The sequence below is a fragment of the Zalophus californianus genome, chromosome 9 (genome assembly GCF_009762305.2).
Source record: "Zalophus californianus isolate mZalCal1 chromosome 9, mZalCal1.pri.v2, whole genome shotgun sequence".
NCBI lineage: Eukaryota > Metazoa > Chordata > Mammalia > Carnivora > Otariidae > Zalophus > Zalophus californianus.
The window spans coordinates 61532753-61548511 of NC_045603.1; the positions used below are offsets into that span (position 1 = coordinate 61532753).

Genomic DNA, 15759 nt, shown 5'->3' on the forward strand with positions numbered 1-15759 from the left:
GCTGCTCAATAAACGTTGGCAACTATTACTCTCATCCTCACCCTCACAAAGTTATTACGAGAATCGAACGACATAATCTTGCAGCTGACCTGCCACATGCTCTGGCACAGACTGAGTCCTCAGCAAATGGGGTTTCTCTTCTTTTCCCAGTGACAGGAAGGGCATCATCCAGTGCTTGGGTTCAGAGTCCAAGACCTGGGAATCCAAAGAGAGGAACAGTTGAGAAACAGTGGGAGTGCCTGCCCTGTGAGCCTGAGAACCTGGGTGGGCAGGGGGCTCGGGACCCAGGCCTGCCCCAGGCCCGAATCCCCAGGCCTGGTCCTGCCCTGGGTAGGGGGTTCCCCGTGATGATTAGGGGGCAGGAAGACGGGCACTGGCCAGACATGCCATTGAGATGAACTCAACAGAGTGGTCTTTGATCTTCTCCGGCCAAGCCCAGTTCTTGGAAGGGATAAAAGTCAAGGAGAGTCTGGGACAGCTAGACTTGGAAGGCTCCTCATCCCTTTGACACTTGCGCTCCTCTCACTGGCACCGGCTCCCACCATGACCCAAAGATCTTCTGTCACCATCGAGTCAGGAGGCACTCGGAACTTTAGTGCTTCTTCGGCCAGCCTCCTCCCAGGCTGCCAGCCTAGCTTCAGCTCTGTCTCTGTGTCCCAGGGCGGGAAGAGCTTCGGGGGCAACTTTGGGGGTGGCTTCGGGACCAGGAGCCTCCGCAGCTTTGGGGGTAGCAAGATAATCTCCATCAGTGGAGGCTATCGTTGCAGCCAGGCCGGCAGTAGGGGTGCCAGCTATGGGCTGGGTCTCAGAGGCATGGGCTACAGAGCCGGGGGAGCCTTCGGGGGGTACAGATTTGGAGGCGGGATGATGTCTGGCTCCGGGGGCATCCAGGAGGTCACTGTCAACCAAAGCCTCCTGACCCCCCTCCACCTGGAGATTGATCCCTCCCTCCATCGGGTGCGAAAGGAGGAAAAGGAGCAGATCAAGACCCTCAACAACAAGTTCGCCTCCTTCATTGACAAGGTGAGAGGCAAGAGGGGTCCCCACCGGGAAAGCAGCAGGTACCCGGGGTATCTCTGCTTTCTGTGCTTTTCTGAGGTCAAGTGGGACTTGCCCAGGACCTGCGATCCTGGGGGCTGGGAAGACTGCTGACCCAGTGAAGAAGGGAGCAGTTTCCCACCTTGTTGAGGTGGGAGCAAAAAAATGTTCATCTCCACACTCCAGAGCTGTCTGACCTACTGAAAGGCCATTGCTCTTTTGGTGGATAGGGAATGTGTACTGGGCTTAAGGTTAGACAGCAAAAAGGGATCATTTTGTAGGCAAAGGAATGAAGGAATGAAAGGTTATGAGAAACAGGCTGGGGTCACCTTTCCCTGCAGTTAATAGGGACAAATCCTCCTGCGGTGACCTCCCTGGTGACTTGGGTATGGTGGGGAAGCTGAGTGGTTGGCGAGGGGCCGGCTTTCCCACTTTTCTTCTGGCGAGAGCTGAGCTGTGACATCAGCCCTGAGTGCACCCTGAGGGAAGGCCTGTACTCCTAGGGATGTCCCCAGGTCCGGGGAAAGAAGCTATTCTATTTTATTCTACCACTGCTTCACACCTGAGCTGGTTGCTTTGTCCGGAAAGAACCAGTTCAAGGACCTGGCTTGTTCAGGCTCCATATATGGGACCTGTAAGGAAGAGTGCTGGACTCTTCCAACCCAGACTCTAGTGCTAGGAGAACATCCCCTAACTTCTTGGGCCTCGGTTGGATTGGACAGACAGACTCTAAGGTGGCTCTGCAGGTCTAACAGGCTATGGAATGCCTCATCCAAGGGTCCCAGATCTTCCAGTGCACCAATCTAACCCCAGGGACTGTTGAGCCAGGGGTTCTTCCATTTGATCACCCATTGTCACCCCACTTGGCCTTGTATTTGCACCAACAGATGTGAGGTTTCCAGGAGACTGGCTCTGAGGGGAATAGGCAGGCCCTCCTTTGCTGGGTTCATCTGGAGGGGGCTGGAGGGGAAAGGGGGTGTGATAAGGAGGGACTTGAGGTCAGGCTTGCCCTCCTTCTGACAACAGAGAAGAAAGGTGGGAAGGGCAAGGAGGGCATTTGTTAAAGGCCCTCTGGAGGCCCACTGCCATCTCCAAGGTTTTGGAGGCTCCTTTGTTCCTTCACTCTGAGGCCGTGTATCACTCCATGGACTCCCAAAGGAAGGACTTTGTGTAAGGAGAAAGGTTTCACATATTCCCAAGGCTGCCTCCCAGACGGAGGAGCAGATAGATGAGTGCAATTCAAGCGAACCAGACGAGTAGCACAAGACCACAGGGGACCTGAGAGAGCAGAAGGGGCTTGCCCAGGCCACACAGCTGGCCAGGGACATGGCTGGCATTGTGCCCAGGTCCCCCACCGTGACTTTAGAGTGACCCATTTCAGTGTTCCTGGACTGCATGGGCAACTGAGTTCAGATTCTAGATCTAGAGAAATCACGTAGGAAAGAAAATGGACAGACTACATTTTCTGCCAAGAACCTCCTGCCCATTTAATGGGAATCGAAATCCCGACCAGTAAGATGATGGTAGAGTGTTATTTCCTTCAGCTACTGCACATCAGTGCGGTTTGGTGGATGCAGATGGTTTCCAGCCCCTCTGGTCCTGGTCCTCCTTACTTCTCCCACCTCCGCACCAAGCCGCCGCCTGTCTCCCAGGCCCATTGCACTCACATTTGGGTGGCTATCTACGTTGCAGGATCCTTCCAGGGTGAGGACCAGGAGGAGACTGCCACCTGGACTCCAAGCTCCTGGAGGGCCTCCCTGCACTGTTGGGGCACCCTATGTCACAGAGCTCTCCAGGAGGCTGCTACAGGGCAGCCCTCACAGTCTCTCCCCTCTGGCCGGGGCAGGTGCGGTTCCTGGAGCAGCAGAACAAGGTCCTGGAGACCAAATGGAGCCTCCTGCGGGAGCATAAAACCACCAGGGCCAACATCGAGCCCATGTTTGAAGCCTACATCAGCAGCCTGAGGCGGCAGCTGGACTGCCTGGGTGGCGAGCGGACGCGGCTGGAGACGGAGTTGAAGAACATGCAGGACGTGGTGGAAGACTTCAAGAACAAGTGAGTAAACACTCAGCCGGATGCCCCAAGGGTCCTGGGGAGGCCCCGCTCTCTGCAAGCGTCCAGTCCAGGGAGGCAGTAGGACGCACCCTCAGGGCAGCGAGGCGGAATCAGAAAAAGACCTGAGGCCCTGTGGCCAAGAATGTTGAGGCTTTGGGGAGGGGTGGGGCTGGAGATGATGATGATGACTGGCACGGGCGCAAAGAGCAGGGTTTGCACGACCACCGTATAAACTCTGCAGATGGGGACAGAAAGGATCAGAGACAGGCTCTGACTTAGCCAGTGTTGTGCAGGTGGCAACTCATGAGTTAAGAATGAAACCCATAGACTCTCGCTGTCACATTTGTTCAACTTAGCCCCATTGCTAACTTACACGACGTGCGCACACTCACCCCAACCCTGGCCAAGGCCGGGAACAAAGCAAAAGGAGACAGATTTGAGGCCTTCTCCATGGAACCACACACACACACACACACACACACACACACACACACACACACACACACACACACACACATGCACAGAGCCCACTAAACATGATAGCATGCTCGTGCCTATGGATTCAAGCAGCTTCTTATTTTTATTGTTTTAATTTATTTCTAATGCTCTTGGTCCAAACAAAATAAGTGACTTGATGGGGAGTTTTGGTTATAGTTGTATAATGTAATAAGAATTCAGGTCTGAGTTGAGTTTAAATGGTAGCCACCACCCACCTGTGGCTGTTTAAATTTAAATTAATTAAAGTTAAATAAAACTTAAATTTTAGCTCCTCAGTCACACTAGCCACACTTCAAGTGCTCAGTTGCCATATGTGGATAATGGGTCCCAGAGTGGATGCAGATACAGAGCATTTCCATCATCACAGAAAGTTCTCTTGCACAACACTATAGAATCTAGAGTCAGTGGATTTAGAATCTTGGCTCACCTACTTACTAAGTGAACGACCTCTGACTCTCTGAACCCTATTTCCTTTGTCTGCTAAAGGGGATATTAATAGTGCCCACCTCGTAGGGGTTGGGAATATCATATCAAAGCTTGCATGTGAAATACTTGGTAGGGTGTCCAGTGCCTGGCATATAGTAAGTTGTTAATAAGCGTTAGCTATCTTTATTATAGGGATGATTAGGTGTGTAGTGATGCAGACACAGGCAAGAGAAACAAGTGCAGATGGATAATTTATAACATGTATGCAACATGAAGTAACAGTGTTTCAGTCCAAGAAGGCTTCCTGGAGGAGGAGACTAAAGCTCAAGGTGGAGAAAGAAAGAGGCACAGGGGAGGACGATGGGGTCATTTGTTGAAGAGTGTGTCCTGGTTAATGAACAGTGATGTTCCTGTGACAGGGCCCTGACAAGGCCCAGGCAAGGGGAGGGACTGTGAGCTGGAAAACACAGAAGGTGAGGACAGTTGCATGGAGTTAGGTGAAGAGAAGATGTTCAGATTTCACTAAAAGGCAGCATGGGGAAGCAATAAGGAAAACGACGTCCACTCTGGAGAAGGCACAGTGCTGAACATTCAGCGGCAGGAATGAGCTTTTCTCAGATCCTACTGGACAGTGGAAGCAACGTAAAAGCGAGGCGATCCCACATACACTTAGTGAGGGGGAGCACTTGTGCTTTTAAAAAAATAATGACAAGCCATTCAGAGATGAGAGAGAGCCTCTGAGAGGTTAAGTGACCTGCCCTAGGTTACTCAGCTGGGAGATGGAAGAGACAAAGCCCAAACCCCAACTGCCCAGAGCTGCTAAGAGGGTGGGGCTCACTGATGCTTAGGAGGGCTGGGAAGGAAATGGGTTACCTAGAGCAGAGGGAAAGCTTCCTTCCCAGAGCTCAGTGAGCAAGGGGGCACCTCCACGTGCTGCCCCTGGAGGGGCAGGAGGGGAGAGGGGCTGCTGTCTAGGGGCAAATTGAAAAATGGGAAGCCTGGGCGGGTCGGTAGGGGGGGCCCCTATTGAGGACCGCTCCCTCTCTGTGGTTCAGTCCAGCTAAGCAAGGCAACATGAGGGTGCCACAGGGTAGTGGAGCCACCCTGGCCTCCTTGCACCCAGGTGCAAGGCCTGGGGCTGTCTGCCTTGGGCCAGACTACTCCTCTGTTCCTCCTTTCTGTTTGGCTTAGGGCAATAGCAGGGGGTAAAAAGGGAAGCCTGCTGACCCCTTTATGGAAACGTCAGCACTCTACAGAGCAAAGCCTCAAGAAAGACAACCTCAGAAGGAATGAGGGGTGGTTCTGCTTTGCTGTTGTTTTGGGCTTGAGTTGTATTTGGACAGAAGTGGTTGTGTGATTGACTTGGGATGGGGACACATGTGTAGTGGGAGAGCTATGCTCCAGTAGCTCACTCTCCATGGCTGTTCTGGAGACCCACACCGCCTACCCACCTACAGCCCCCCTGTTAGACCTCACTCCCAGAACCCTGCTCCTAACACCCATCCACTTTTCTGTATTGATTTATGATCAGCATACAATATGATACTCGTTTCAAGCTTACAACATACTGATTCCATATTTTTATATATTACAAAATGGTCACCTTGACAACCCCCTTCGTGATCCTTCCCGCAGGTATGAAGAAGAAATCAACAGGCGCACAGTGGCGGAGAATGAATTTGTGGTGCTCAAGAAGGTGAGGGGACAGAGCTGCTCCCTCCTGGCTCCCAGGCCCAAGGCGCCCCTTCTGGCAGTGACACCCCTGAAACCAGCGGCCTCGCAACTTTTAATTCATGTAGCTAATCTTTGAAGCAGGTTTTACTTTACAAGTGAGAAAACTCAGGCTCAGGCAGGTTAAGTAAGTGACCCAACGTTACCCAGAAAATCAGAAATGAGTCAGGACCCGGGACTCCAGAGTCCCCGCTATAAATCACGACACCAGCCCCTCTCCGTGTGGAGTCCCTGCAGGGAGAAACAAGCAAAATGGGCCCTGTGCAGAGCTAAGGCTCCAGGACATCAAGTCAGGCTCAAGAGGACCAGGGCAGGACAGGGATTGGCTCCACGGAGTGGTGGGCCTTCCTGCTCAGCAGGGGCAGGCAGAGGGAGGGGAGACTAGCTGGTGGAGGGAAATAGGAATCAGAATAGCAGTGTGTGCAGCGCAGAAAGGGGCCCAGAGTGTGAGGAGGAGGGCCTGGGGAGAGTCTGGGAGAGCCCAGAGGCAGCCGAGGCCCACAGGCCCAGGATGGGGTTGACCTCACCACATGCAGGTGACCCAAGATCTGTCGATGTGGCACCAGCTGGGGAGCGGGTGAGCATTCCCTGAGAGCCCTGGTCCCCACATAGTCTTCGCCATCCTGCAAGTTCCACTCCAGAGCCTGGAACAAAGAAACGCCCTCATCCCTGGGCGCTGACGTTCTCCAGCCTAACGCTCAGCCAGAGGGGCTGGCTGCCCCGCCAAGGATGGGCCTCAGAGTGACAGCATGTTCTGTGCCCAGGACGTGGACGCTGCCTACATGAACAAGGTGGAGCTGGAGGCCAAGGTGGATGCCTTAATTGATGAAATCAACTTCCTGAGAGCTTTCTACAATGCGGTAAGCAGTGTCAGGGGCTGGGGGCCTGGGCTGGGTACACAGGCTGCCGGCTCCTTCCCTCGTCTCCTCTCTGCTCCCTAGCCCGTCTCCAGGTTGGAATTCATGGAGCAGATGCTGTTTTCCCTACCGAGGAACAAAACAAGGCTCCCTGGAGCAGCTGGGGGGTCAGGCAAGAAATTCAACCTTGACCACTTGGACCACGCATGTGCTGGTGGTCAGACAAAAAACCTGCCTGTCAATGAATTGCACACGCTCTCCCGAGACGTAGCTGAGCATCCTGGCTCATCCAGCCCAGCTCAAATTTACCAGCTACTCTTCCTAGAGAGGCTGCAGAATGATGCAATTTCACAAACCAAGCGGCAATTAGTGAGCCCTCGGGTGCTTCTAGAAGCACCCAGCACAAATACCTGGTTCTCCTGAGGACATGTATCATCGTGCACTTCCGTATGCCAGACACCATCCTCGGGGCTGCAAGGGCAGTGCTGAGCAGACACAACAAAGCCCCTAAGCTCTTGGAGCTTCTATTACAGTGGAGAACACAGGTGGCACAGGGAGGATTGAATAACTACACCATTTCAGGCATAGTAGGGCTGATGGAGAGAAACAAGGAACGGTGGCAGGCAGGAGGTGGGTGATATCTGATGAGAAACGGGAAGAACTGAGGATCCAGGAATGCCAGGAGGAGGTCAAGGTGGCTGGAGGCAAGCGAGTGAGGTAGAGTGGTCGAGATGGGGTGCGGGGTGCACTGTGTGCCTCCAGGTAGGCCTGGTAAGGACAGGTGATATGCCCGTGCACTGCATATGTTTGGTGCCCAACAGAAGTGGGTCATGTTCCAGGAGCAGGAACATGGGCTCCATGGCTTTGGACAGGTGCAGTGATCACCCTGCTGCCCACATAGGGCAAAAAGACATCATTTTTCTCTGCTTGTTCACTGCAATGCTGACAACTGCAAGCATGTGGACTGAGACCAAACCCCCCCACCACCCAGGTTAGGTCAGCTACCAGGAAAACTATGTGGGAAAAACATATTGCAAAACAACAACAAAATAATAATTGCTTGAAGCAGCAAATGCATGAACCAATTATTAATAAACAAAGGAGAGGAATATTTTTTACTAGATTTGTGCTGTGGACCAGGGATTCTCAAATTTTAAAGTGCATCAGAATCTTCTAGACCGCTTGTCAAAACACCAGTTCTGATTCAGTGAATCTAGGGTAGAAGCCAAAAAGTTGCATTTCAAGCAAGTTCCCAGGTGATGCTGCTGCTGCTGGTCTCAGGATCCCATCTTGGGAACCGCCATCTTAGATGATTCTGGAAAGTGATCATTAACAAATTAATTGTGGTTTACTGTTTCAAAAACTGTGTTATGTAGACATGAATTGATTTAATCCTTGCAGAAGGCCTGTGAAACAGTGCTAGGACCAGCCCCTCTGAGACTCAGAGAAGTGATCTAACCCTCTTGGCAGATTCCAGACTCGAATGCTTTGTTCCGGTGCCCCTTCTGCGGTCTCGAGCTGATTTCCTTTTCCCATCCCTGAGGAGCAGGGAGGAGCCACGTTGGGCAACAGGATTGAGACCAAGCAGAGCTTTCTGGCTCCTTCTGACTCAGTTTTCGGTCACAAGAGGATTTCTTTATTTGGTGTGAAAGGCTGTGTTTTCTCAGAACATGAGCCAGCCCGGCACTGACAGGTCCCCGCAAGGTGCACTCCCTTGACAGTGGGAGTGACTTCTGGAGGAGGCCAGCTGGAGTTCCCCGTGTGGCTTCTCCCTGCGCGCAGATGAGGTGACAGTCAAGCCCAAGTGTAAACTCAGTGACCTCCCTAATGTCCTTCCCAGCCCTTCGGGCCTATACAAGATGCTGCATCCCAACAGTACAAGTGAGGTCCTCAATGTCATGGTCTGTTTCCCGGGCCTGGACACTGTCTCCCAACACACACACACACACACACACACACACACACACACACACACACACACACACACACACACACACACACCCTGCTTCAGCTCTTCCGTTTGGGCCCCCTTACAGGAGCTGGCTCAGCTTCAGGCCCAGATCTCAGAAACCTCCGTGGTGCTGTCCATGGACAACAACCGCAAGCTGGACCTGGACAGCATCATCTCTGAGGTCAAGGCCCAGTACGAGGACATCGCCAACCGCAGCCGGGCTGAGGCCGAGTCCTGGTACCAGACCAAGGTGAGGCGTCAAGGTCAAGTCCAGGAAACAATCTTAGAGAACTGGGATTTCAAAGGCAAATTAGGTAAGAGCTTGTTCTGTCAGGTGTCCCAGTCTGATGGGGTCAAAGGGATGAGTTCAGCCTGGGGCTTACCCTCTATCGGGAGCACCCCTCGGGCAGCACCATCGGGACCTGGGGGAGCAACCAGATGAAGGCAGGAGGTGGTCAATCCTCTGCGAGGGGGAGGATGGACACATCTCCAATGCCCTATAGAAGCCAACAAGGGACAGCTGGACAGCACCAGCCAGCAGGAACCAGAGAGGGAAGGTAGGAATAAGAGCAAGGCTCAGCCTCCTGGATCCAGAGAAGGGAGGTGCAGCTGGTGGTGGCCAAGGGGCTGGGACCAAAGGCTCGACATGGGCCACACAATGAGATTTTCCAGGTTAGAGAGCAAACACTCTGAGCAGGGGAGCCACAAATATGAAAGAGCTTAAAAATCAGAGACTGACAGGGCACCCTGTGTGCTGCTGAGCTTGTGAGGATACCTGATGTGGGGGGGGGGGGGAAGGATGAGAGACCAGACACAGGACGGGTCCAGCTGTGGGGTGGGGCCTGCAGGCACGGAGAGCGAGGGGCAGAGCCAAGAGACAGTGCAGATGGAATCTGATGGAAAGCAGCCGTGGGGGCAAAGGGAGGCACTTCCAAGCAGCACCCTGGAAGCCTGTTGGGCCCTGGGAAGCCACGGCCATCTCTCCTCTGGCCTGACCATCCCCTTCCCCCAGTATGAGGAGCTGCAGCAGTCTGCTGGCCGGCATGGGGATGACCTCCGCACCACCAAGATGGAGATCTCTGAGCTGAACCGCGTGACACAGAGACTGCGCTCCGAGATTGATAACCTGAAGAAGCAGGTAGGGCTGAGCTCCCAGCAGACATCCCATCCATGCCCCTGCCCACCGGCAGACCTGGGCCTGGTCCCAACTCGGCCCCTGCAGAGAGAAGCCTCCCCCGATGAGTGACCATCCAGGAATGTAACTGTGCGGTCTCCCGCCCCACCAGGGAAGTCGGGACCTTCATTCTGAGATCTACCCAGCAGCTGCTCCTCGAGGGAAGGGTCTGTCCTCCAGGGACATACAAGGCAAAACTATGCAGAGAAGCGTGGCATCGGAAAGGACTCTCCCAAAATCATTTTCTCCGTTACGGCTAAGCCTCAAATTAACCAAGAAGGACAGCGGTTAATCTTATTTTTAAAGATGATGAAGCTCCAACCTCCTTTGCTTGAAATCCATTTCAGGAAATTCTCCCATATTTTTAACCTCAAATGCACATCTTACTGCATTCTCTGTGGGCGACCTCACAAACTCCTTTTTTCCCCCTGACAGTGCGCCACGCTCCAGAACGCCATCGCCAATGCCGAGCAGCGCGGGGAGCTGGCCTCAAGGACGCCAAGCACAAGCTGGCCGAGCTGAAGGCCGCCCTGCAGAAGGCCAAGCAGGACATGGCCCGGCAGCTGCGCGAGTACCAGGAGCTCATGAACATCAAGCTGGCCCTGGACATCGAGATCGCCACCTACCGCAAGCTGCTGGAGGGCGAGGAGGGCAGGTGGGGGGCCTTCCCCGACCATGGCTGCTCAAGTACCATGGCTCCCACTATGGCTCAAACAGATGCCACTAGAGCACCCACGCCACAGACACCAAGAGCCCCCGAGTGTCAGGCCCCAGATAGAAATTCCAAAGGCGGAAACAAGGTTAAGATGCAGCTGCTCCCCAGAGGCACCCTGCGGTCTCAGCCTCTCCCATCGTTGCTGCTGGACCTGGGGCAGAGGGTCAGGGTGACAGTGTCAGGCAGAGGTGGCACATGACTACCTGGAAGGCCATAAGCAGGGCCATTCCTGCCCAGCCCCCAGGCCACACCGGGGAAGGGCCTCAGGGGCTCCATGTTTGCCCAGAGATGCCTACAGTCTGAATGTCCCTCTCCACCTAGTGAATGCGCATCCCTCTCCACCTAGTGAACACGCATCCCTCTCCCCGTTTCTCTATGTATTTTGATTTGGTCTCTCTTCTAGATTTCCCCCCCACAGATTCATATTAGCTAGATGAACAAAAGGCTTGCTAAGCACAGGCCTGGCACACAGTAAGCGCTCTGTGCTGATAGCTGCAAATGCAAGAGCCCAGGGCTCTTCAACTTCTCAGCAAACGAAATGTCTCTCTCTCTCTCCACCCACCCCCTCCCCCCCCCCCCGCAACAGACTCACTGGGGAAGGCGTCGGACCCGTGAACATCTGTGAGTAAATGTCTTGGGAAAATAGAAAAGTGGGCATCAAAACAGAAGCAATAGCATCACTAACAAGGAATTGGTGATAGATATGGGCGGGGATGTCATTAAGACCCTCCTAAGAGCTCTGTGGAGACCCCCTCTTCTTTGGCCTTTCCTTTTTGTGGACTCAAAAGAAACTTGTGGTGAGACCTCACCACCCAGGACCAGTCCCGGTGGGGTCCCCTGTCCACAGGAAGGACTCCACTCTGGCCCCCAGAGGACCCCAGTCACAGGACAGGACAACATACAGAGTGATGGGTCCGCAGCCTGAACGCGATTCCTTAGCTAGTTCTGGCAGGATTCAAACTCACACAACTAACAAGAGGTTAGTAAACTGGTTAAAAGGAAACAATCGTATCTAGAATTGAAGCAAATTAATGGAACAAGTAGAGCATGGCTCGGCCTCAGCTCACAGAGGGGAGAGCAGGAAGGATCATCTCTCGGAATGACCCCGCAGGGGGAGGGATGTTCAGGCAGTGGTGAGTCCTGGGCATGAGATGGAGAGTCTCCTTAGTCCCATGGCGGCTCAGAGCACACGAGGGAGGCCAGAAACCCAGGATGGGGGAGGGCTTGAAGCCAGTTGATAAAAGGAATAAGAATGCTTCAGTTGGAGAACTGGACAGAGAGGGGAGGTCAATGAGACATCTTCAAATGTTTGACAGGCTGTGAGGAGCTGCGTCCCATGGTAGTGAGCTCCCCCTCACTGAACGTATTTGAGTGGGTACTATAAACCATTGCCTTTTGGTGATGTGTCAGAGGTGATTGCAATTGGGGGAGGTTCACCCAGATGGCCTTAGGACCTCTTCCAGTATGGGAGCCTACGCTCCTGCCCAGGACACGAGGCGTCATGCCCCGTCCGGTATGAGAGCCCTGTGCAGCTGAGGAACAGACACAGCAGGTGTGACCCCGGGCTTGCACCTTGATGTCTCTGTACCTCCATTTTCCCTCTGGGAAGTGGAGGTCGTCCCAGTAATGGTGTCCTCTCAGGACTGTTGAGATCAACATGGTCACAGCTGTGAAAGAGCTTTGAAGAGTGCGATGTCCCATATAGACACTCACGCTGAGGCAGCAAGTCCATGCCCACCCTCTCTGACCCTGGCCCCTGGCCCCAGGAGATTCCTGTTCCCTGAGGAAGCCCTGCGGGAGGGGGCCCTCCTTGGCCTAGAGCCAGGGAGGGGGGCTCCCGGGGATCTGGGGGAGCCTGCTAGCGGTACCCTGTGCCTTCTCTCCACAGCCGTGGTCTCCTCCAGCGGGGACACAGGCTACAGCTCAGGTGGTGGCCTCTGCCTGGCCAGAGGCAGCAGCTACAGCTGCAGCCTGGGCTACGGCTCCGGGGGTGGCTTCAGTTCCACCAGCGGCCTCAGCATGGGCAGCAGCAGCTCCAGCGTGCGCATCATCTCCAAGACGTCGTCCACCAAGAAGAGTTACAGGAGCTAAAGGGCCCCGCCCACCTCGGCTGCGCCCCCCTCCAGTCTCCCCCAATCCCCAGCCCTAAGGCCTGCCGCTTTGCTGTCACCTTGTCCATCCCTCGGCCTCCAGACGGGTCCCCACAGACGTACCCCCCCTTGCTCCTTATCCCAGGGCCCTCCAGGGTCTCCAGGCATCCACTCCAACTAATGCCCACTCAACTGCTCTGTGCCAAGACCTGGGCTAGGACTTAGCCCGTCAGCAGCTTCCAGAGCAGGGGTGCAGTAGGGTCTTCCTCTTCCCACCGGAGCCAGATCCACGGCACCCACCGTCCTTTATGGGGGAGGGGGGAGCTTAGAATTGACCTTGGTGCCCCCAAAGAGGTTGCGTGTAGTCTAGGCCAGAGTTCCCACGCGTGTGCTCTCTCACTGCAAACAGGACCCTTTCCTGCAGGCCCCCTCCGACCAGGGAAGGCTGCCAACCCAACAGTCATGTTGTATCCTCACTTCCTTCTGTCTTGTCCCCTGCCAGGCCCCCAGCCACTTCCCTTGACAATTCCCACCATCAGAATATTGGAATAAGAAATCAACACCCTTCAAAATATGACCAAGTCGCTTATTCATACTAGAATAGAATGATTTTATCAAGAACGCAAAAGTTCTCCATGGCCTGGGGCTACGTTCCATGATAGTTCATGGCCGAGTTCCTTTCACATCTGCCTCGTTTAAGCCAATATTAGAATTAGCGTCCCACACAGAACTGCCCTGCTGCTGAGTGGGAGGGAGGCAGGCTCAGGCCAGGCGTGGGAAGGCGGCCGGGCAGCAGAGGCACCAGGAACAGGAGCCCAATCAGCCTGTGTTAGAATGGCCCTGGGAGAATCCTCCCGCAGAACAATCCTCCAGGCTCAGGAGTCTCTCTCCTTGCTCTGTGGTAGCCATGTCTCTTTCCTGGAAAGTTCTCTTTCCTTCTTACCTTGCTCTTTCCCCCCTCCCTCCTTGTTCTCTTCCATCGCCGCCACCCTGTGTGTCTCCTCTCTCCACCCCTCCCCTTTGCTCCTTCATTTCTCTCTTTTCTTCCTCTCCCACTCATCTGTTTGGCAACATATCCTCTGCTGCCTTTCTCCTGACCTTTCTTTTTCTATCTCCCTGTCTCTGACACGTCCGCAGTGTGGCTTTGTCTGTGCCCCAGGCCTGGCTAGAACTGACACTCTTAAGGCAGTCCACCAAACCCCCTGCCCCACAGGGAAGGCCTAAGAGGGCAGACTCGGGAGAGAGGCAGTCCTTCCTCCAGTATTTTTCCTCACTCTCAGAGGATGCTTGCTCGGCCTGGGAAGGGAGCAGAGGTAGAGGAGAGGTGGAAGAGGGGAGCAGCGTAGGCACACACCTGCCATGCATTCAAGACCAAATGCATTCCAAAGGCCAGCAGGGCCTGGCTGCCCGTTGTGGACATGAAGGCAGGAGAGATATGAAGTCAGAAAAAAGGTCACCCCGCTCTGATCGTCTCAAACCCTCCTGAACTGCCTGCTCCGCATGCCTGCCTATTTCCTGATATCACTTCAATAAGGCGTCTAGGTCTTGGTAGAGTCCGCGTCTTCTCTCCCCTTCAGAGGGCGGCCTTGGAACCGGTGTTCTCTGGGAGCAAGTGCCTTCCGCCCACAACAGATCCAGCCCACCATCTTACTCGCTGATCCCCAGCTCTGGTCCTAGGCTCCCAGGGACCCAACAGGTCACTGCACCATGCTCTGGCCTTGGAGTGGTGAGGGGGTACTCTGCGGTCTGGCTTCTTACTGCCACCATCCCCTCTAACACCGTCTCCTAGGCCCACTCTGTGATGCTTACCCCAAGGCGGAATGGGAATCCCCCCCCTCCTGCCATCATGCAACAAGACCCACCCCACCTCCCCTCTGCCTCCCACCATTGCCCGTGGCCTCCTGTGACAGCCCTGACCTGCCCAAGCCCCAATTTCCCTCCCCAGCATTCTAGGACCCAAAGTCAAAACTAGGAAGAAGGGGACAGTGAAACAGCACAGTTAAACCGAAACTGTGGCGCTCCAGGCTCCTAATCTTCAGGTGGAGCAGAGAAGACAGTGCATATCAGCAGGAGACCCCCATTCTCAACCAGGCTTCTCTCCATCAGAGCAGCAGAGCACGGTGACAACAGAAAGAATGGGATCGAATCCCAGCCTGCCACAGATGCGCTGCGTGGTTCGGGGTGCTTAATTAATCACTCTGCTCCTTACGTTTCTCATCTGGAAAGCAGAAACTACATCACGGTGCCGTCATGCAATTAAATGAGGTCGTGGGTGTAGAGCTTGACGTGGTCCCAGCACTCAATAAACGCCCAATAAATGTTATTATTATTATTATTATCATTATTGGCTTAATTGTGACCTGGAAAAAAGCCAGTATGGCAGGGAAAGACAGTCGGCAACTGCAGAGGTCTCATGGATAGAACTGATGGAAAGGGAAAGGGAAGGGAGTTAGGGGCGGGGGGCATTTCAAGCATCTCCAAAGAGCTGTGACCTGGGTGCTGGGAAGGAAGCCGGTATCCCGCATCCATCTGAGCAATTCCTGAGGGCAACAACAGTCCCCGGAAATGTCCTCAGATTACGGCAGGCTCTGTCTACCTCGGGGAGGCTGGGGATGGAGTGGGGACAAAAGGCAAAAGGCTAGTGACACAATAGTGTCAACCTAATGGCTGACATCAATGCATATTTGAGGGTCCAAAGGGTCTTGGGGAGAGCATCTCTTCCTCTCCCCTCCTCCAGCACAAAGCATCTCCTCTTGAGTCCCCTGCAGGCTTTTTTTGGACTAAATGGGCCCCAGAGACAGGAGTCCATGTCAGGAGCCTTAGTGGTACCGAGCCAGAGCCAGCACCCCCCTGGCCTGAGGAGGGGCAGGGCCCAACCTGCTTGTGGAGGCTTCTCCCACCTCAAAAGCCTCCCTCCCAGGGAGCTTCCAGGAACACCCAAGAGCCTATGGAGGGCACTTGGATCTGGCACATCGGCAGAAAAGCAGAAAAGCAGCCTTGGGGAAATAGAGCATCCACAAGCATAGTTAATTTGGCCTCTAGTCTTGGGCAACGGGGGTGTATAATTCATGCCTCTCCCCACCACTAAATGGCATAAAGTCCTAAATCTCCCTTTCCTTGAAGCTGAGCCACGCAACATGCCAAACGTTTGTCTGGTTGGCCCCTTTCATCGCCCCCATAAACAAGGAAAGAGGACAGCAACACTGCCCATTGCTCCTTCCCTT

The 15759-nt window shown here is 54.2% G+C and overlaps 1 protein-coding gene across 1 annotated transcript; it reads left to right on the forward strand.

Annotated features, from left to right (window-relative positions):
• Nucleotides 1–543: 543 nt before the first annotated feature.
• LOC113921566 (keratin, type II cytoskeletal 5-like) lies at nt 544–12536 on the forward strand. Its single transcript, XM_027592386.2, is given in 10 exon segments — nt 544–1023; nt 2885–3093; nt 5653–5713; nt 6513–6608; nt 8642–8806; nt 9569–9694; nt 10166–10214; nt 10217–10385; nt 11032–11066; nt 12334–12536. Coding segments are annotated over 10 exon segments (1593 nt in total).
• Nucleotides 12537–15759: the final 3223 nt, after the last annotated feature.